Here is a 22209-nt window from a genome sequence, read left to right as displayed (position 1 = left end):
GCTGCCCCGTGTGTACCGGCGCTCGGTCCTCCCCGCCCGCTCACCTTGTACAGCCCCTCGGCTACAGCGGTGGTGGCTTCAGGCACCGACCCCTGCCGCGACAGGGGCCTCCCCGCTGCCGGTGTACCGGACGAGTCGGCCCTGGACTCTTCTTCAAAGGTAAGCTGCTGCCGGTTCCACGGGTCACCTGTCAAGGACAGGAACCCAACTGGGGGCGGAGGAGCGGTGCCGCCTTTTTATCTGTAGGTTCTTGTCCTTGATGGGCGGACCCCCTCTCTCCGTGGTGCTGTCATGGGTGAGAGAGAAATGAATTATCTTGGCGGAGAGGTGAGGAAAATTGTTGTTTGTTATTTTAATCCTCTTGCAGTGACATTGGCTTCACTGAAATGGGCGATGCTGTAAGTATGGTTTAATTAAGATTTATTAAAAGGAGTCTGTCATTCTTTCAATTAATGGACTTTTTTCTGTGTGTGTGTTTTAATACAATATAACTATGGGGTTAATATTAATGCCTCCATTACTAACCTTGGGGATTGATGTCACCTGACAATACAAAGGTGACATCAACCCTCCCAACTATTACCCCACTTGCAACCGCTACTGGGCAAGTAGAAAGAGTGAGACTTAAAGGGAATCTGTCACTGGAAGTTGCAGGCCTATGTAAATGGCCTGGGTCCGGTCTGATGGGCGGGGTTTCTTTTTTCTCCACCCCATCCATGGCCCCCGTCCGCACTCTTCTCCATCCTTTGCATGCGCAAAGCAACCTTGCTTCGAGCATGCGCAGTATGCTTTGCCCAACTGCGGGCAAAGTCTAAAATCATTACTGTGCATGCGCTGGTACACGATGTCCTGGAAGTTTTTCGCTGTGTTCCGGGACATAGTGTACCGGCGCATGTGCAGTAATGATTTTCGGCTTTGCCCACTTGGGCAAAGCATACTGCACATGTGCGAAGCAAGATTGCTTTGCGCATGCACGAAGGATGGAGAAGAGCGTGGACGGGGGGGCCATGGATGGGGTGGAGAAAAAAGAAACCCCGCCCGTCGGACCGGACCCAGGGAATTTACATAGACCTGCAACTTCTGGTGGCAGATTCCCTTTAAGTGAAAGAATTGGCACATCTTATAGACGTGCCTTTTCTGGGGCGGATGAGAGCTGATGTTTTAGCCTGGGGGGAGTTAATATCAATGGCCCCTTTCTAGGCTATTAATATCCTCCCACAGTTGTCTGTCATAATGAGCCAGCAATGGTGCCAGAGAGTCCTCCTAATTTAATTTTTTTTTTTTTTGGAGGGGTCCCACCATTTTAACAGCCAGTAAAGGCTAAGTAATCAGTTGTGAGATGATATTAATAGCCTGGGAAGCTCCATGGGTATTACCCCCTTCCCAGATTAGAAACATCTGCCCAAGCTTTCTCTACGCGGGAGGCCATGCTGGGTTTTTTCAGAAAAATAATCTTAATAAATACATGTACAGTAAGCTGCACACACACTCTACTAATTGTATTTGTCACAGACTATATCTATTATATATATATAATGTATGTAATCTATTTCCTGTTGTGATTTTACTATACACGGCTGCTGAACTGCCTTTTCATCTATAGTGTTTAAGAATATTTCATTTGAAAACTGTAAATGGCAGAATTGCTCTATGTAAAAAGCTCATGTTAAAATAGCACTTCATTCAGATGCTAGGTGTTAAAAGTCAGATTGTACTCGCATGACACTAGTCCTACTTTTCTGGACTGAAAGCGGAACTTTTTTTTTTTTTTTTTACACATATGGGTATGAGCCTTTCTAGTTCACCTGTGTCAGAAGACGCAAAATAGATAATCTGAAGCCCTGCTAGGCGTAGCACAGGTGATCGGACGATCGTAACTTCAAGTCTCCTAAGGAGACTATGGAAGTCAGTAAAAACTGAAAAAAAAAAAAAATTGACAACCACAACTTAAAAATCGCCCTCCTTTTACCCTATTGAAAATAAAACAATTTAATACACATTTGGTATTGCTACGGTCAGAAATGTCTGATCAAAATATACAAACAATTCGATCACTAAACGCCAAAATCAAAGTGCCAGAATTAGCCTTTTGAACCGCCGCAGCATTGCAATAAAAGGCGATCAAAACGTCGTATCAATAAAAAACACACACAAAAAAAAAGCTCATATAGCTAGACTGACGGAAAAATAAGAAAGTAATGGCTCTTGGAAGAAGGAGGAAAAAAGGAAAAACTGCAAGGTCATGAAGGGGGTTATATTGCAATCATCATATAGCACTGTGTACTTACAATTGCTCATTTTTTGCCTTTCTACCCAGTTAATTGATCTTCTGTGAAATCTGAGGCATACGATCAGGGCGAGGAGCTTTCCTTCTGTGGGATGGTGTTCGCTACAGCAGTGGGTGCATCAGTTTTGCAGGTGCAATGCTCTGCTATCCAGCTTTGGGGACTAAGACTAACACCGCGATGTGCAGCGTAACCACCATCATGTTTGCTGCTGGGCGGCATTTTAATATCCTGTGGGCACAGGCAGACCGCAGTGATTGGTGGCTCAGTGCACATAGGCTGCCATTGCCCTTAACAGCGCAAGTCTCATTTCCATAACACAAAGCTGATTACACAGGCAGTGATGTAGGAAATCCACCCCAAAATCTGCAAGTCAAGCGTGCAAATTTTACTGCAGATTGTTTTTTTTTTTCTACATTTTTAGCTTTGTAGTGTGTACATCCAGAGGAATGCAGCCCTCTGTATATCTTCATGATGAAGCAACTCCAAATTACAAATGTATAAAAATAAGTTTTAATATAAAAAGAGTAGCAATTCCATTCTGTACACTAATATTTACAGAGAAAATGGGTGAAAAAAAAAATTAATTCTCCTTGTCCACCAGATAAGGATCCAGACACGTCTGAAAGAGCGGAAAACAAAGAATTATAATTTTTAGATTAAACACATGTATAGCTTATTAATTAGGCCATTACCAACAACTACAGTATAGTACTGCCCCCTATGTACAAGAATATAACTACTATAATACTGCCCCTATGTACAAGAATATAACTACTATAATACTGCTCCTATGCACAAGAATATAACTACTATAATACTGTCCCCTATGTACAAGAATATAACTACTATAATACTGCCCCTATGTACAAGACTATAACTACTATAATACTGCCCCTATATACAAGAATATACTACTATAATACTGCCTCTATGCCCAAGAATATAACTACTATAATACTGCCCCCTATGTACAAGAATATAACTACTATAATACTGCTCCTATGTACAAGACTATAACTATTATAATACTGCTCCTATGTACAAGACTATAACTACTATAATACTGCCTCTATGCCCAAGAATATAACTACTATAATACTGCCCCTATGTACAAGAATATAACTACTATAATACTGCCCCTATGTACAAGAATATAACTACTATAATACTGCCCCCTATGTAGAAGACTATAACTACTATAATACTGCCTCTATGCCCAAGAATATAACTACTATAATACTGCCCCTATGTACAAGAATATAACTACTATAATACTGCCCCTATGTACAAGAATATAGCTACTATAATAACGCCCCTATGTACAAGAATATAACTACTATAATACTGCTCCTATGTACAAGAATATAACTACTATAATACTCCCTCTATGTACAAGAATATAACTACTATAATAACGCCCCTATGTACAAGAATATAACTACTATAATACTGCCCCATGTACAAGAATATAACTACTATAATGCTGCTCCTATGTACAAGAATATCCCGACTGTACCCCTGCCTTATCCTGCCACCTCTCACCTGGTACAGCGCTCGCTCCTTCCTCAGTCTAGCGTAAAATTGGAGAACATAGGGATTTGCAGTTACGGCTTTGGGATCAAAATCCATGACCCGTAGCCCCTCTAAGCTGCGAGCTCTGGAGAGCGCTACATACGCCTGGCCGCTCTCAAACACACGCGACAGCGAGATCTCCACACAGTCCAGCGTCATCCCCTGCAGAAGCAACCCGAATCAGACACTGGCCACATAGCAGCGAACCGGACGTTTCTCGGGCGGAGGGCGACGTACCTGGCTCTTGTGTATGGAGATGGCCCACGCCAGCTTCAAAGGTAACTGCTGTCGGCTCAGGAGGACGCCGCCGTGAGCTTTAATAACCCAGCGCTCCGGCTTCATGACCTCCGTGACCCCACACAGGAAACGAACTTCGGGCAAAGCTGAAGAAAGGAACAAGAAGTTACAATATGAGCAAAAGATGAGAACATCAAGATCGAATACAATTGGTCAGAGGGGACCAGGGAGCCTGGGTCTAGGGGCTGCAGTGGGGTAACGGACTGTTAAGGCCTGTTTCACACATCAGTTTGTCAGCATCAGTCAAGATCCGCCGATTTGCAAAAAAAAAAAAACGGATCCGCCATTTTTCCTGGCGGATCCGTTTTTTTTCCCCCCATAGACTTGCATTATCGGTGGATCTTGACGGATGGTCATCCGCTGGATCCGATATTTTGTGGATCCGCCAAAATTTTGTCGTCCGCTGACATCACTTGACGGGCACTGCAATGTTTTTTTTTCACCGTCTGATCCGCATTTTGGCTTTTCCAGGAGATTTAACCCTAAATACCGGCAGAAGATTCTCTCTCTCCTTACCGCTCCCGCGAGTTCCACTTGCCAGCTCCCGGAGCCCGCTACATCGCCGGTATTATTTATTTTTTTTCCAGGCGCGGTTTCTTTAACATTACCATATCGGCGGATCCCAGCGCACCAACGGTCCGGTGGCTCCGTTTTCCGCCATTTTGGCGGATTTCAACTGACCTGAAAAACTGATGTGAAACAGGCCTTAGTGATGAGGCCTCCAGTATGGATAGGACGTGTTCTCCGACCAGAATAGATACATTGTATCCAGTCAGTCAAAGTTTAACTGACGCTTTAGAACTTGCAGCGGAATGTCAGTCGGCCTCTAGCTCCTCCCTCCATAGAATCCTAAAAGCACCAACTGTAATGGGAAGATCTGTCTTCACTGAACCCAGATTTTAATCAGTTTACTTTAACCCCTCACTGGACTCGGGACCCCTAGAACCTATATTTTTTACGGGGTACGGCAGTACAGCCTGAGTTTTACGACTGGGGGCAGGTGTCACTATTGTCTTGTGGATTCTCAGCAATTGTCTTATCACTTACATCTTTCTGTCCCTTCAAACCCAACGACGACTCCTCGCGCTCCGTTCACTAAACCGCGGGCGACGTCCAGATTCTTAGTCAGCATCACCTGCAATCAGAGGAGAATTAACGGAGCGAAGTCTGCAGACGACATTGATGAGGCCTTACACTCCAGTCACAACCAGATCTGCGGTCAGTTTTGCCCGTCTCCTGTCGGCCCACAGACATTAGACGTTCCACTGCCATCTCCTCTGCTGGTTCAGTATCTGCAGAGCGAGCGCTGCTGCACTGCAATGTGGGAATGTGTGGTCACAGTACGGGGGGGGGGGGGGGGTTGTGAATGCTGCTCTGGAGAAGTAGACAACATCATTACAAGAAGAATATAGCGGGAATGTGGAAATTTAAAGGGGATCTCCACCGCCGCATTCTGTCACACAGCGAGTTGTGTCAGCAGAACCCTGACGATCGTGCACATATCTGCCGTCCTCAGCGCCGCAGGAGACCCTTAAAGAAGACCCTTTAGCGTAAAGCTCGGCTCGTCCCTGCTTAGTCTGATCTCCCACAACCCGAAGAACAGAGATTTTAGCATCTCCGCACAGCACAGGTTGGGGCCCCCGTCGTCCGCTCACCTGCGCCCCTTTCTTCAGCAGGATCTGCTCCCCGACAGGACACTGCGCGTTCACAGTCTTCACCAGCATCGGGTCACTGTCCAGGGCGTCGTACTTGTGCATCTCCCCTGCAGACAGAACAGAGCACCATGTATCACTGCAATCAGCAGGAGGGATGGGAGGACGGCTCAGCATAGCCCGGTCCTTAAAGGGGATGTGGACTTTTGATTGTGCGGCCAAATTAAAAATGGCAGCAACTGTGTAGGTAACCTTGATTTAAAAAAAAAAAAAAAAAATTCTCTTTAGATCTGCAGCTCCTATTTAGAGCCATGCGTCTCCATGGTAACAGACTACTGACACTGTGTAGTCGGACTCGGCCGTCATGTGTTACTCCACTATCCAGCAGCAGCCATTATAGGGGGCCTCCATCAGCTTTATCAGGGTCCCATCCATACCAGGTAGTTGCTGCAATCTGCGTTCGTTCGTCAGGTCAACATCGTCCTTGTGGGTGCACAGCCGCGTCGCCAGGATCCCGTCCTGCTCGATGTTGTGATTCCCCGTCAGTAACAGCTGCCTCGTCACCTCTTCAGTGCATCTGATGGCAAAATATTCAGTGTCCAATGATATAAAGGGATTGTACAGAATTAGCAAAATAAGATCACTTTCTTCCAGAAACAGCGCCCCCTCCATCTACTGGTTCAGTTAGGTACTGCAGTTCAGCTCTATTGCAATATCATACACCACCTGTTGAGCGTGGCTCTGTTTTTAGAAAATTCTAAATCTTTTTCAGTCCCTATCAATATAGGCCACAATACAGACTTCGCTTCAGGCAGTTATTGGGGAAGTCAACAGAGGGAGGCAGCAAGAGGGTTTACAAACAGACCAGTAAAAACACTGCTGCCACTGACATGACGGAGCAGCCTTTGGGTGTGGAGCGCATTTGGAGGCCACTACCTGGAAACTCGTAACTAATAGGTCTGTCTGGCTCAAAGGTTCTACAGCATCACAATATTCTGCAACTACAAATCCCAGCATGCCACAAAAGAGAAAAACTGTGAGAGCAAACTGAATCTTAGCCCTGTAAAATGCACCAGCGACCCATCCACCATCACTATGCACAAATAAACAAGCCAACCCAAACAAGTCATTTGGGAATGTTTAGCTTGCAGAAGAGAAGACTGAGAGGAGACTTAATAGCTGTCTACAAATATCTAAAGGGCTGTCACATTGTAGAAGGATCATCTTAATTCTCATTTGCCCAAGGAAAGACTAGAAGCAATGGGATGAAACTGAAGGGGAGGAGACACAGATTAGATATTAGAAAAAACTTTTTGACATTGAGAGTGATCAATGAGTGGAACAGGCTGCCACGAGAAGTGGTGAGTTCTCCTCCAATGGAAGTCTTCACACAGAGGCTGGACAGACATCTGACTGGGATGATTTAGCGAATCCTGCTTTGAGCAGGGGGTTGGACCAGATAGCCCAGGAGGTCCCTTCCAACTCTACCATTCTATGATTCAATCTAACCCTCACCTGTCCCCACAATTCACATAGCAACCTGTTGGTCCTCAACTATCCCTACTTTGCGCACAGTGACCCATCCAAAGTCACTAACGACCTACTAACCGCCAAGAGCAAGCGACACTACTCTGTCCTTCTCCTGGAGCTCTCTTCTGCCTTCGACACCGTAGACCATTCCCTCCTGCTACAGACTCTCATCTCTTGGCATCACAGACCTGGCCCTATCCTGGATCTCATCATACCTAACAGACCGAACATTTAGTGTCTCCCTCTCACACACCACCTCCTCACCTCGCCCCCTGTCTGTCGGTGTTCCCCAAGGCTCTGTCCTAGGACCCCTACTCTTCTCCATCTACACCTTTGGCTTGGGACAGCTCATGGAATTCCACGGTTTGCAGTATCACCTCTATGCCGATGACACGCAGATCTACCTATCTGGACCCGTCCTCGGCTCCTTAGTGACTGAAATCCCACAATGTGTCTGCTATCTCAGCCTTCTTCTCTGCTCGCTTTCTCAAACTGAACATGGACAAAACAGAATTCATCATCTTTCCACCATCTCACTCTACCCCTCCACCAGACCTATCCATCAATGTCAACGGCTGCTTTCTTTCCCCAGTCCTGCACGCTCGGTGCCTTGGGGTGATCCTCGACTCTGCGCTCTCTTTCATACCACATATCCAAGCCCTCGCCTCCTCAAACTCAAAAATATTTCCCGGATCCACGCATTCCTCAACCATGAAACCACAAAAACACTAGTGCACGCCCTTATCATCTCCCGCCTCAACTACTGCAACCTCCTACTCTCTGGCCTCCCCTCTATCACTCTGGCTCCGCTCCAGTCCATCCTACACTCTGCTGCCCGACTAATACACGTCTCCCCGCTATTCCCCAGCCTCCCCCCTATGCCAGGCCCTTCACTGGCTTCCTATTGCCCAGAGGCTCCAATTCAAAACCCTAACCATGACATACAAAGCCATCCACAACCTGTCTCCTCCATACATCTGTGACATGGTCTCCCGGTACCTACCCGCACGCAACCTTCGATCATCTCAAGATCTCCTTCTCTACTCCCCCCTTATCTCTTCTTCCCACAACCGCATACAAGACTTCTCCCGTGCTTCCCCCATACTCTGGAACTCTCTGCCGCAACACATCAGACTCTCACCATCAACGGAAACCTTCAAGAAGAACCTGAAGACGAACCTGTTCTGACAAGCCTACAGCCTGCAATGATCCTCGGTCAAAAGAACCACCGCACGACCTGCTCTACCCCCTCCTACTGTATCCTCACCCATCCCTGTAGACTGTGAGCCCTCGCGGGCAGGGTCCCCTCTCCTTATGTACTTGTGTGTCCCTTGTCTTGCACATGTTTATTGTACTTGTCTATATTTCCCCTTTTCACATGTAAAGCGCCATGGAATAAATGGCGCTATATAAATGCATAATAATAATCCACCCTCACCTGCCCCTACAATGCGCACAGCGACCCATCCGCCCTCACCTGCCCCTACAATGCACACAGTGACCCATCCGCCCTCACCTGCCCCTACAATGCGCACAGTGACCCATCCGTCCTCACCTGCCCCTACAATGCACACAGCGACCCATCCGCCCTCACCTGCCCCTACAATGCACACAGCGACCCATCCGCCCTCACCTGCCCCTACAATGCGCACAGTGACCCATCCGCCCTCACCTGCCCCTACAATGCGCACAGCGACCCATCCGCCCTCACCTGCCCCTACAATGCGCACAGCGACCCATCCGCCCTCACCTGCCCCTACAATGCGCACAGCGACCCATCCGCCCTCACCTGCCCCTACAATGCGCAAGGTGACCCATCCGCCCTCACCTACCCCTACAATGCACACAGCGACACATCCGCCCTCACCTGACCCATCCGCCCTCACCTGCCCCTACAATGCGCACAGTGACACATCCGCCCTCACCTGCCCCTACAATGCGCACAGTGACCCATCCGCCCTCACCTGCCCCTACAATGCGCACAGCGACACATCCGCCCTCACCTGACCCATCCGCCCTCACCTGCCCCTACAATGCGCACAGTGACACATCCGCCCTCACCTACCCCTACAATGCGCACAGTGACCCATCCGCCCTCACCTGCCCCTACAATGCACACAGCGACCCATCCGCCCTCACCTGCCCCTACAATGCGAACAGCGACACATCCGCCCTCACCTGACCCATCCGCCCTCACCTGCCCCTACAATGCGCACAGTGACCCATCCGCCCTCACCTACCCCTACAATGCACACAGCGACACATCCGCCCTCACCTGACCCATCCGCCCTCACCTGCCCCTACAATGCGCACAGTGACACATCCGCCCTCACCTACCCCTACAATGCGCACAGTGACCCATCCGCCCTCACCTACCCCTACAATGCACACAGCGACCCATCCGCCCTCACCTGCCCCTACAATGCGCACAGCGACACATCCGCCCTCACCTGACCCATCCGCCCTCACCTGCCCCTACAATGCGCACAGCGACCCATCCGCCCTCACCTGCCCCTACAATGCGCACAGCTACACATCCGCCCTCACCTGACCCATCCGCCCTCACCTGCCCCTACAATGCGCACAGCGACACATCCGCCCTCACCTGCCCCTACAATGCACACAGTGACCCATCCGCCCTCACCTGCCCCTACAATGCGCACAGTGACACATCCGCCCTCACCTGACCCATCCGCCCTCACCTGCCCCTACAATGCGCACAGCGACACATCCGCCCTCACCTGACCCATCCGCCCTCACCTGCCCCTACAATGCGCACAGAGACCCATCCGCCCTCACCTGCCCCTACAATGCGCACAGCGACACATCCGCCCTCACCTGCCCCTACAATGCGCACAGCGACACATCCGCCCTCACCTGCCCCTACAATGCACACAGCGACACATCCGCCCTCACCTGCCCCTACAATGCACACAGCGACACATCCGCCCTCACCTGCCCCTACAATGCGCACAGTGACCCATCCGCCCTCACCTGCCCCTACAATGCGCACAGTGACCCATCCGCCCTCACCTGCCCCTACAATGCGCACAGTGACCCATCCGCCCTCACCTACCCCTACAATGCACACAGTGACCCATCCGCCCTCACCTGCCCCTACAATGCGCACAGCGACCCATCCGCCCTCACCTGCCCCTACAATGCACACAGCGACACATCCGCCCTCACCTGCCCCTACAATGCAAACAGTGACCCATCCGCCCTCACCTACCCCTACAATGCACACAGCGACACATCCGCCCTCACCTGCCCCTACAATGCGCACAGTGACCCATCCGCCCTCACCTGCCCCTACAATGCGCACAGTGACCCATCCGCCCTCACCTGCCCCTACAATGCGCACAGTGACCCATCCGCCCTCACCTGCCCCTACAATGCGCACAGTGACCCATCCGCCCTCACCTGACCCATCCGCCCTCACCTGCCCCTACAATGCACACAGTGACACATCCGCCCTCACCTGCCCCTACAATGCACACAGTGACACATCCGCCCTCACCTGACCCATCCGCCCTCACCTGTCCCTACAATGCACACAGTGACACATCCGCCCTCACCTGCCCCTACAATGCGCACAGTGACACATCCGCCCTCACCTGCCCCTACAATGCACACAGTGACACATCCGCCCTCACCTGCCCCTACAATGCACACAGCGACACATCCGCCCTCACCTGCCCCTACAATGCGCACAGCGACACATCCGCCCTCACCTGCCCCTACAATGCACACAGCGACACATCCGCCCTCACCTGCCCCTACAATGCGCACAGCGACACATCCGCCCTCACCTGCCCCTACAATGCACACAGCGACACATCCGCCCTCACCTACCCCTACAATGCGCACAGCGACACATCCGCCCTCACCTCCCCCTACAATGCACACAGCGACACATCCGCCCTCACCTGCCCCTACAATGCGCACAGTGACCCATCCGCCCTCACCTGCCCCTACAATGCGCACAGCGACACATCCGCCCTCACCTGCCCCTACAATGCGCACAGTGACACATCCGCCCTCACCTGACCCATCCGCCCTCACCTGCCCCTACAATGCGCACAGTGACCCATCCGCCCTCACCTGCCCCTACAATGCGCACAGCGACACATCCGCCCTCACCTGACCCATCCGCCCTCACCTGCCCCTACAATGCGCACAGTGACCCATCCGCCCTCACCTGCCCCTACAATGCGCACACCGACCCATCCGCCCTCACCTGCCCCTACAATGCGCACACCGACACATCCGCCCTCACCTGCCCCTACAATGCGCACAGCGACACATCCGCCCTCACCTGCCCCTACAATGCGCACAGCGACACATCCGCCCTCACCTGCCCCTACAATGCGCACAGCGACACATCCGCCCTCACCTACCCCTACAATGCGCACAGCGACACATCCGCCCTCACCTGCCCCTACAATGCGCACAGCAACACATCCGCCCTCACCTGCCCCTACAATGCGCACAGTGACCCATCCGCCCTCACCTGCCCCTACAATGCGCACAGCGACACATCCGCCCTCACCTGCCCCTACAATGCGCACAGCGACACATCCGCCCTCACCTGCCCCTACAATGCGCACAGTGACACATCCGCCCTCACCTGCCCCTACAATGCGCACAGTGACACATCCGCCCTCACCTGCCCCTACAATGCGCACAGTGACACATCCGCCCTCACCTGCCCCTACAATGCGCACAGCGACACATCCGCCCTCACCTGCCCCTACAATGCGCACAGCGACACATCCGCCCTCACCTGCCCCTACAATGCGCACAGCGACACATCCGCCCTCACCTGCCCCTACAATGCGCACAGCGACACATCCGCCCTCACCTGCCCCTACAATGCGCACAGTGACCCATCCGCCCTCACCTGCCCCTACAATGCGCACAGTGACACATCCGCCCTCACCTGCCCCTACAATGCGCACAGTGACCCATCCGCCCTCACCTACCCCTACAATGCACACAGTGACCCATCCGCCCTCACCTGCCCCTACAATGCGCACAGCGACCCATCCGCCCTCACCTGCCCCTACAATGCACACAGCGACACATCCGCCCTCACCTGCCCCTACAATGCAAACAGTGACCCATCCGCCCTCACCTACCCCTACAATGCACACAGCGACACATCCGCCCTCACCTACCCCTACAATGCACACAGCGACACATCCGCCCTCACCTGCCCCTACAATGCGCACAGTGACCCATCCGCCCTCACCTGCCCCTACAATGCGCACAGTGACCCATCCGCCCTCACCTGCCCCTACAATGCGCACAGTGACCCATCCGCCCTCACCTGCCCCTACAATGCGCACAGTGACCCATCCGCCCTCACCTGACCCATCCGCCCTCACCTGCCCCTACAATGCACACAGTGACACATCCGCCCTCACCTGCCCCTACAATGCACACAGTGACACATCCGCCCTCACCTGACACATCCGCCCTCACCTGCCCCTACAATGCACACAGTGACACATCCGCCCTCACCTGCCCCTACAATGCGCACAGTGACACATCCGCCCTCACCTGCCCCTACAATGCACACAGTGACACATCCGCCCTCACCTGCCCCTACAATGCACACAGCGACACATCCGCCCTCACCTGCCCCTACAATGCGCACAGCGACACATCCGCCCTCACCTGCCCCTACAATGCACACAGCGACACATCCGCCCTCACCTGCCCCTACAATGCGCACAGCGACACATCCGCCCTCACCTGCCCCTACAATGCGCACAGCGACACATCCGCCCTCACCTGCCCCTACAATGCACACAGCGACACATCCGCCCTCACCTACCCCTACAATGCGCACAGCGACACATCCGCCCTCACCTGCCCCTACAATGCACACAGCGACACATCCGCCCTCACCTGCCCCTACAATGCGCACAGCGACCCATCCGCCCTCACCTGCCCCTACAATGCGCACAGCGACACATCCGCCCTCACCTGCCCCTACAATGCGCACAGTGACACATCCGCCCTCACCTGACCCATCCGCCCTCACCTGCCCCTACAATGCGCACAGTGACCCATCCGCCCTCACCTGCCCCTACAATGCGCACAGCGACACATCCGCCCTCACCTGACCCATCCGCCCTCACCTGCCCCTACAATGCGCACAGTGACCCATCCGCCCTCACCTGCCCCTACAATGCGCACAGTGACCCATCCGCCCTCACCTGCCCCTACAATGCGCACAGTGACCCATCCGCCCTCACCTGCCCCTACAATGCGCACAGTGACCCATCCTCCCTCACCTGCCCCTACAATGCGCACAGCGACACATCCGCCCTCACCTGCCCCTACAATGCGCACAGTGACACATCCGCCCTCACCTGCCCCTACAATGCGCACAGTGACCCATCCGCCCTCACCTGCCCCTACAATGCGCACAGCGACACATCCGCCCTCACCTGACCCATCCGCCCTCACCTGCCCCTACAATGCGCACAGTGACCCATCCGCCCTCACCTGCCCCTACAATGCGCACAGTGACCCATCCGCCCTCACCTGCCCCTACAATGCGCACACCGACACATCCGCCCTCACCTGCCCCTACAATGCGCACAGCGACACATCCGCCCTCACCTGCCCCTACAATGCGCACAGCGACACATCCGCCCTCACCTACCCCTACAATGCGCACAGCGACACATCCGCCCTCACCTGCCCCTACAATGCGCACAGCGACACATCCGCCCTCACCTGCCCCTACAATGCGCACAGCGACCCATCCGCCCTCACCTGCCCCTACAATGCGCACAGCGACACATCCGCCCTCACCTGCCCCTACAATGCGCACAGTGACACATCCGCCCTCACCTGCCCCTACAATGCGCACAGTGACCCATCCGCCCTCACCTGCCCCTACAATGCGCACAGTGACCCATCCGCCCTCACCTGCCCCTACAATGCGCACAGTGACACATCCGCCCTCACCTGCCCCTACAATGCGCACAGCGACACATCCGCCCTCACCTGCCCCTACAATGCGCACAGCGACACATCCGCCCTCACCTGCCCCTACAATGCGCACAGCGACCCATCCGCCCTCACCTGCCCCTACAATGCGCACAGCGACCCATCCGCCCTCACCTGCCCCTACAATGCACACAGCGACACATCCGCCCTCACCTGCCCCTACAATGCACACAGTGACACATCCGCCCTCACCTGCCCCTACAATGCACACAGTGACACATCCGCCCTCACCTACCCCTACAATGCACACAGTGACACATCCGCCTTCACCTGCCCCTACAATGCACACAGCGACACATCCGCCCTCACCTGCCCCTACAATGCGCACAGTGACACATCCGCCCTCACCTACCCCTACAATGCACACAGTGACACATCCGCCTTCACCTGCCCCTACAATGCACACAGCGACACATCCGCCCTCACCTGCCCCTACAATGCACACAGTGACACATCCGCCCTCACCTGCCCCTACAATGCACACAGTGACACATCCGCCCTCACCTGCCCCTACAATGCACACAGTGACACATCCGCCTTCACCTGCCCCTACAATGCACACAGCGACACATCCGCCCTCACCTGCCCCTACAATGCACACAGTGACACATCCGCCCTCACCTGCCCCTACAATGCACACAGTGACCCATCCGCCCTCACCTGCCCCTACAATGCACACAGTGACACATCCGCCCTCACCTGCCCCTACAATGCACACAGTGACACATCCGCCCTCACCTGCCCCTACAATGCACACAGTGACCCATCCGCCCTCACCTGCCCCTACAATGCACACAGCGACACATCCGCCCTCACCTGCCCCTACAATGCACACAGTGACACATCCGCCTTCACCTGCCCCTACAATGCACACAGTGACCCATCCGCCCTCACCTGCCCAGACGAATGGACTGCAGCAGAGCGATGAACTTCTTGTCCGTCTGCCTCCGCACTTCCGTCAGCTCCATGGTCAGGTGGATGCATCTCTTCCAGCTTTTGGTCTGCGGAGCAGCGAGGACTCGGTTATTAGCAGAGATGTTACTTTTCAGCTTCTTCCCTTTCTATGTAAAGACCCCGGACCTCAATGAATCCCTTCAGTGGCGACATTCCGAGGTGTGACGTCACTTTGGGACCGCCCACCTGATGGTAACTAAGCTCCAAGGTTGTTGAGCGAAATTACGTCACCGGAAAGGGCGGGGCCTCCTTCAGCTCAGTGACGAACCCGATAGCAGGATGCCGCTCCGAGACCCCGCCCCTTCCGGTGACATGATTCCTTCCTCCAGCCGCTGCCGTGTGAGCCGCCGCCGGTGATGTCGGTGAACTATGCCGCCGGGTTGTCGCCCTACGCCGATAAAGGTCGCTGCGGGCTGCCGGAGATTTTTGACCCTGCAGAGGAGATGCGTAAAAAAGTGGCGGCCCTGGCGGAAATGATCCGGAAAGCGTCATACGTCGTCGTTCACACGGGAGCTGGAATCAGCACCTCCTGCGGCATCCCTGACTTCAGAGGCCCCAACGGTGTGTGGACGCTGGAGGAGAGAGGCCTGAATCCAAGATTCGACACGACGTTTGAGAGCGCGCGTCCGTCTGCGACCCACATGGCGCTGCTCCAGCTGCAGAGAGCGGGGATCCTGAAGTTCCTGATCAGCCAGAACGTGGACGGCCTGCACCTGAGATCCGGCTTCCCGAGGGAGCAGCTGGCCGAGCTCCACGGAAACATGTTTGTGGAGGAATGCACGAAGTGCGGCAAACAATACGTCCGCAACGAGGTGGTCGGAACCATGGGGCTGAAAGCCACCGGCAGACTGTGCGACGTCCCCAAAGCCCGAGGCCTGAGGGCCTGCCGGGGAAAACTGATCGACACCATCCTCGACTGGGAGGATGCGCTGCCGGAGAAGGCGCTGAACCGCGCGGACGAGGCCTGCAGGAAAGCCGACCTGGCCATCACCCTGGGAACGTCGCTGCAGATCAAACCCAGCGGGAATCTGCCTCTAGTGACCAAACGTAAAGGCGGGAAACTAGTGATCGTCAACCTGCAGCCAACCAAGCACGACCGCTATGCCGAGCTGCGGATTCACGGCTATGTGGACGAAGTGATCACTCTGTTAATGCAGAGTCTAGATCTAAAGATTCCTGCATGGACCGGCCCCCCGATAACACCAGACTCCAAGGATCACGGCCCCCCGATAACACCAGACTCCAAGGATCACGGCCCCCCGATAACACCAGACTCCAAGGATCACGGCCCCCCGATAACACTAGACCCCAAGGATCCGGTCTGTGACCTCCATATTGAGTACGGTGGAGATTCAGCCCGTACAAAAAAGGAAGAGAGGGACGCCTGTGCCGAAGAGAAGCCTCGCCTGCCAAAAAGAGCAAAAGTGGAGAAATAATGAAGGTTCCTACCTGGAAGCAGAACTTGGTCTGACTTGAGGCCCGACTCACTGGCGGAAGTTGCAGAAAATCGCCACAAACGATGAGCTGGATCCCACCGAAAGGCTCATCCCGCCCGCGGACCGCCCTGCGAGGGGGGGCAGCAATACAGATCAGTATTCAGCCTCAACACCGCCCACTCAGGCCCTGCCCACCAGAGCTGCCTCCATACCTGGCGACAGCCTCCAGTTTATCAAAGAACTCCCCTTCCACCATGGAGATCTCATCTATGATCAGCTGTCGGCAGCTTATCCAGTGCTGACGGACCCCCGGCCTCTTGGCCAAGTCTACACACTGCTCCAGTGGAGCCTTCCCAGAACCGATCCCTAAAACCCAAGATATAAAGTAAGGAAAGATCTGACCGTAGAAGACAAGGCACCATCATTCATCATTGCCAAAACAGTAATATAAAAAGTTCCACTAGGGGGAGCTAACATGAACACACTTAGATGTATGCAAAGAGCTCCCCCTAGTGGTGGCTGCAGGCAGAACCAATCTTATCGTGAGTCTCTATAGCTGATGCCGGCCATTGTAGACGCCATGAACAACTTTCATTGATGCAGCAGGATGACCTTTGGCATTTCATAATTATTTCTAGTCCAGTTGTTATTCACGACTGTATTCTTACAAGGACTCTGTCAGTTGTACATCTTATATCCAATTCCCAATATTTTTGTGGATTTGTGTAATTTTTTTTATTTTATTTTTTTACACTGCGCCATTTCCTTATTCCTTTTTTATTATTTGAGTCACTGTCATCATTTTGTAATAAAGTTAATTTTTTTTTTCATTTTGGACTCCATGTCTCTTGTAGGTTTATTGGATAGCGCCCCCCACAGGCCATCAAAGAGATATGGCTGCGTTTGTGTAATATATATATATATATATATATATATATATACACACACACACACACACACCCCCCATATACTGCTCAAAAAAATAAAGGGAACACTATAGTGTTCCCTTTATGTTTTTGAGCAGTACATTATTATTTTTAGCTTTTTTTCATCTCTATTGGATTGATGCACCATTCATTAGATTAATTCTCACCTGCAAAGGCATGTAATGTGGTGCCGCCAATATGACAGGCTGCCACCCCGGTACTTGCGGTGGCATAAGTGCTTTTAGGGGGCAGAGCCCCAATAATCCTCTTCAGCAGATAAGACTTTCCTGTGCCTGGAAATAAGGAGAAAGGTCATATATAAAGAAGGCATCAGAAGTTCACAGATTAAGATATAATTAATAAAAGCCACCATTCTTTACACTGCAGGATGTATCAAGAGAACTAGAAAAATTCTACAAAATAAAAACAATGTTTATGTTACAAAGTAATTGCTGATTGATTTAAAGAAAAATATATTAGAAGTCGTCTGCACCGACCTGCGCTTCCTGTGAAGAACACATTCTTCCCGCTGAGGACGGTGCTGAGAACCATGGACTGCTCAGTGGAGAGATGCAGCTGCCGCGGCATGGTCAGGGTCGGCTTCTTACTGGGACGGAGCTCAGAAATCTAGAAATCAAACACCTGAGGTTATGTAAAATACAATCATAGATCTACTGACAGCCATATCTGAGGTCTGATACATGAAACAGATCTAGGCGACACTGCACTGCAACTGTGGGATTCTATTCATCAGACAAAAAATACATCATTAAAATTTAGTTGTGTCACATAAAGAGTAATGTGACATCACTGATCCGGTTCTGGCCATGGAAAATATTACAATTCCCAGAATGAGTAACAAGTGAAGCCTACAAAATAATGAGCGCAGCTCTGGAGTATAATATAGGATGTAACTCAGGATCAGTAATGTATGTACACAGTGACTGCACCAGCAGAATAGTGAGTGCAGCTCTGGGGTATAATACGGGATGTAACTCAGGATCAGTAATATAATGTATGTACACAGTGACTGCACCAGCAGAATAGTAAGTGCAGATCTGGAGTATAGTACAGGATGTAACTCGGGATCAGTAATGTAATGAATGTACACAGTGACTCCACCAGCAGAATAGTGAGTGCAGCTCTGGGGTATAATACAGGATGTAACTCAGGATCAGTAATGTATGTACACAGTGACTGCTCCAGCAGAATAGTGAGTGCAGCTCTGGGGTATAATACAGGATGTAACTCAGGATTAGTAATGTATGTACACAGTGACTGCACCAGCAGCATAGCAGGTACAGCTCTGGAGTAAAGTACAGGATGTAACCCAGGATCGGTAATGTATGTACACAGTGACTGCACCAGCAGTATAATGAGTGCAGCTCTGGAGTATGATACAGGATGTAACCCAGGATAAGTAATGTATGTACACAGTGACTGCACCAGCAGAATAGTGAGTGCAGCTCTGGAGTATAATACAGGATGTAACTCAGGATCAGTAATGTATGTACACAGTGACTGCACCAGCAGAATAGCGAGTGCAGCTCTGGAGTAAAATACAGGATGTAACCCAGGATCAGTAATGTAATGTATGTACTCAGTGACTGCACCAGCAGAATAGTGAGTGCAGCTCTGGAGTATAATACAGGATGTAACTCAGGATCAGTAAAGGAATACCGCACTGTGTTGTAACCTACCAGACTGTTCTCAGATGATGCCGTCCTTGGACGTTTCTGTGGACATCGGTTTGCAGTGTTGGTTCCTCGGTTACTGAGCCCCTTCCCCTTCAAGGGGGTCTGACTGTTGAGTTTTGCTCGCATTTCATTGGCTTGCTCCAAGTCCTTTTTCTGTACAGGACTGATGGTCTCGAATACACGTGGGCGCCCTGACAGCAGACGCATGCGCTCATTCACCGGCTTCTCACTCTTCCCCGCCTCGTGCTTAATCATTAGGGTTTTCATAAAGTGCTTCAGTTTGTCGGAGGGGCAGTTGGAGATCAGCAGCTGGACATTATCCGGTTGGAGCATGATGGAGCTCTTCCCATCTTGAATGAAGCGGGTGAAGATCTGGAGCTGCTTCAGGATGAAGTTTTGGGGCAACTTCCCATCACTGACCTTCAGCACCAGCTCCCGAAATTCATTACGTCCCAGCGAGGTGAAGGCGTTACGAATGACTTTACGTTTCAGCGCCTGTCCAGACGCATTCAGATATTCAATGGCGACGCTGCTCTGGATCTCCGGGGACAGGTGGTCGGCCAGATTCATCTTCCTGAAAGAGGAGTCAAAAGTTATGTCACTCAGCAAGGAGTTTGTATGTTCTGCCTGGGTTTCCTCCTGAGTCTCCAGTTTTTCTCCCACACTCCAAAAACACACTGATAGGGAATGTAAATTGTGAGCCCCAATGGGGACAGTGATGATAATGTCTGTAAAGCGCTGCTGAATATGGTGGCGCTATAAGTGAGTAAAATGGATAAATTGTCCAGTGAGATATAGGTGGGCACCATAATCAAAAGGAGACCCCACCACCACCACCACCAGGTAATAAGGGGCAAATCCCAGAAATGCAGTTTTTTCCGCTGTCAACATCCGAATTCACATCAATCACAGAGTTCTGCTCTGAGGGCTATACAGCAGCTTCTACCAGAGATGGGAAATTAGATAATTTACCATCATTCTTTGTTTCTTTTGTAGTGGAATTTCTGTCTTATGAAAAGGTTTATTCCAATAAGAGTAAGTTGTAGTGTATTGCTGAGGGGCCCACCATTGGGCCCCCTATTTATCCTGGGATTGAGGAGACCACCGGCCATTTCCAGCCGTCCAAAAGACAATGAATGAGCGGGACAGTGGTGAACATACTCAGCCATAACTTAATTCGGGTGGGACATTAATTCAGGAACCATTGGGGTCTCAGTGGTGGGACCCTCAGAACATCTCTTACTGGAATGCCCCTTTAATAATCCAGAAATACCCCTACACATAAAGACAAAACAATCAATTACCAAGTAAATCGCTGTCAGTGCCGGATTAAAGGAATTTTACTATGAAATGTAGATGGCTCCTATCAGATCACTGACGTCACATTCCAGCAGTGACACACACATTACACCCCACCAGTCATGACGTGCACAGATCTGCTCGCAGCGGCTTTACCTTGGCTCCTGTATGTGGCAGCTCGCACAGTCTGATCAGCCCCGTCTCGCCCTGTCCCCGGTTCTGCCGCCGCCTCGTTTCCTGCTCTCCCCGGCTCTGATCACCCGGATCCTGCATCAAACATGAATCAAAGTTCAAAATCGCCGGCTCAGAAATTCAACCAATCAGAAACTAGACATTTAAATGCTCAACCAATCGCGGTCCAGTGACGTCAGAGCTATGGAACCGTTGAAGGCCTGGATGTTTTGGTCACGTGTCACCCTCCTCGGAAGTCGCGGCGTCCATCTTTGTTTTGGGAAAGACACGGCTGTGTTTAATGTGACAGCTGCTGGCAAAAGCCGATTCTGGTAGAAAGCGCTGCAGACAATCCTTTGTGTCTTTTAATATCTGTAAAATTAAAAAATGATGAATATTGAAACTTAATTAGGGCAGGCGGGTGGGGGGTCGCCCAACTCTTTCCAATGTGAGGGATCAGCCTGAAGAGAACCCCAATGGGCGCTGCTGAGTCTGATAACGGGGTGTCCGTCACACTCATGGGGCTGAGCCGTTTGTGACAGAATTATAGTGCTAAATGTTGCAACTTTTGCCAGTTTTCCACTGTCTCAACCTTATACACCGCGTGTTCGAACGGTGGTCGGGGCTCAGGCTCGTGATTCACAGCGCAGTAGTGTCGAAAATGGCTTAAAGGGGTTTTCCAGGCTGAGAAGACAAGTCTGTAGTGACTATGTGATTGTAGACAATGCCTGATGGTGCGTGACACCGGCCAATCACAAGCCTGATAAAATGGGCACAGACCGACTGACCGGACTCAAGTTAGGAAACAATATCCACTCTATGAATAATTCATCATACATGAAAATCTAATAGCTAACTAATAGCTAACTGCAGACTAACTTGAGTCCGGTCCGACTCTGTCCTCATCCTCCGACCCATCCAGGAATTCACCCGAGTCACTCCCAGGGTTGGGGGCCGTCCTCCTGCTTTTAATTGTAACTGTGTCTTTTGGGCTAGGGGTTTTTTTTTCATATTTTCCACTGGAGTATACTAAAGGGACATCATGTTGTGGGAAGGGTCATCATACTGTGTGGAGGGGAGCTGTGGGAGCAACACACTGTGTGGGTAGCAATGGGGGCATTATACTGTAGGGGGATTTGTGGGGGCCACTATATTTTGTGAGATCTGTGGGGGTCATTATACCATGTGGGGACATCTCTGGGAGCTATTATACTGTATGTGGGGGGATCTGTGGGGGCCATTTTACTGAGTGGGTGGGGGCAATAAGGGCATTATACTGTGTCAGGGACAATATACTGTGTGGGGGGCAGTGGGGACAATATACTGTGTGGGGGGCAGTGGGGACATTATACTGTGTG

At 51.8% G+C, this 22209-nt stretch overlaps 2 protein-coding genes across 2 annotated transcripts; one reads left to right on the top strand and one right to left on the bottom strand.

Annotated features, from left to right (window-relative positions):
* Positions 1–2775: 2775 nt before the first annotated feature.
* On the bottom strand, positions 2776–20993 carry PIF1 (PIF1 5'-to-3' DNA helicase). The gene is made up of 13 exons (XM_073544545.1): positions 20837–20993; positions 19385–19955; positions 18182–18311; positions 17852–17977; positions 16971–17124; positions 16772–16886; positions 15263–15369; positions 6247–6386; positions 5813–5919; positions 5205–5292; positions 4098–4243; positions 3831–4022; positions 2776–2907 (listed from the first exon to the last, which is right to left on the bottom strand). The coding sequence occupies exons 2-13, from the start codon at positions 19949–19951 to the stop codon at positions 2869–2871; spliced, it is 1911 nt and encodes a 636-aa protein (XP_073400646.1). The 5' UTR covers positions 19952–19955; positions 20837–20993; the 3' UTR covers positions 2776–2868.
* SIRT6 (sirtuin 6) lies at positions 15545–17588 on the top strand. Its single transcript, XM_073544546.1, has one exon. It carries the CDS (start codon positions 15679–15681, stop codon positions 16756–16758), a length of 1080 nt encoding a protein of 359 aa, XP_073400647.1. The 5' UTR covers positions 15545–15678; the 3' UTR covers positions 16759–17588.
* Positions 20994–22209: the final 1216 nt, after the last annotated feature.

Source organism: Dendrobates tinctorius, unplaced genomic scaffold (genome assembly GCF_039654945.1).
Source record: "Dendrobates tinctorius isolate UK_male_01 unplaced genomic scaffold, ASM3965494v1 ptg000138l, whole genome shotgun sequence".
Lineage (NCBI taxonomy): Eukaryota > Metazoa > Chordata > Amphibia > Anura > Dendrobatidae > Dendrobates > Dendrobates tinctorius.
This window is presented reverse-complemented; position numbering and strand designations above follow the sequence as displayed.

What these genes read in the sequence shown, in the direction of transcription:
- SIRT6 (XM_073544546.1), top strand. Translation starts at nt 15,679, where the DNA reads ATGTCGGTGAACTATGCCGCCGGGTTGTCGCCCTACGCCGATAAAGGT.
- PIF1 (XM_073544545.1), bottom strand. Translation starts at nt 19,951, where the DNA reads ATGAATCTGGCCGACCACCTGTCCCCGGAGATCCAGAGCAGCGTCGCC. An exon ending in TCTCCATACACAAGAGCCAG is followed by an intron (nt 4,023 to 4,097) that starts GTACGTCGCCCT and finishes TTGCTTCTGCAG; the next exon opens with GGGATGACGCTGGACTGTGT. An exon ending in AGGAGCGAGCGCTGTACCAG is followed by an intron (nt 2,908 to 3,830) that starts GTGAGAGGTGGC and finishes CCGCTCTTTCAG; the next exon opens with ACGTGTCTGGATCCTTATCT.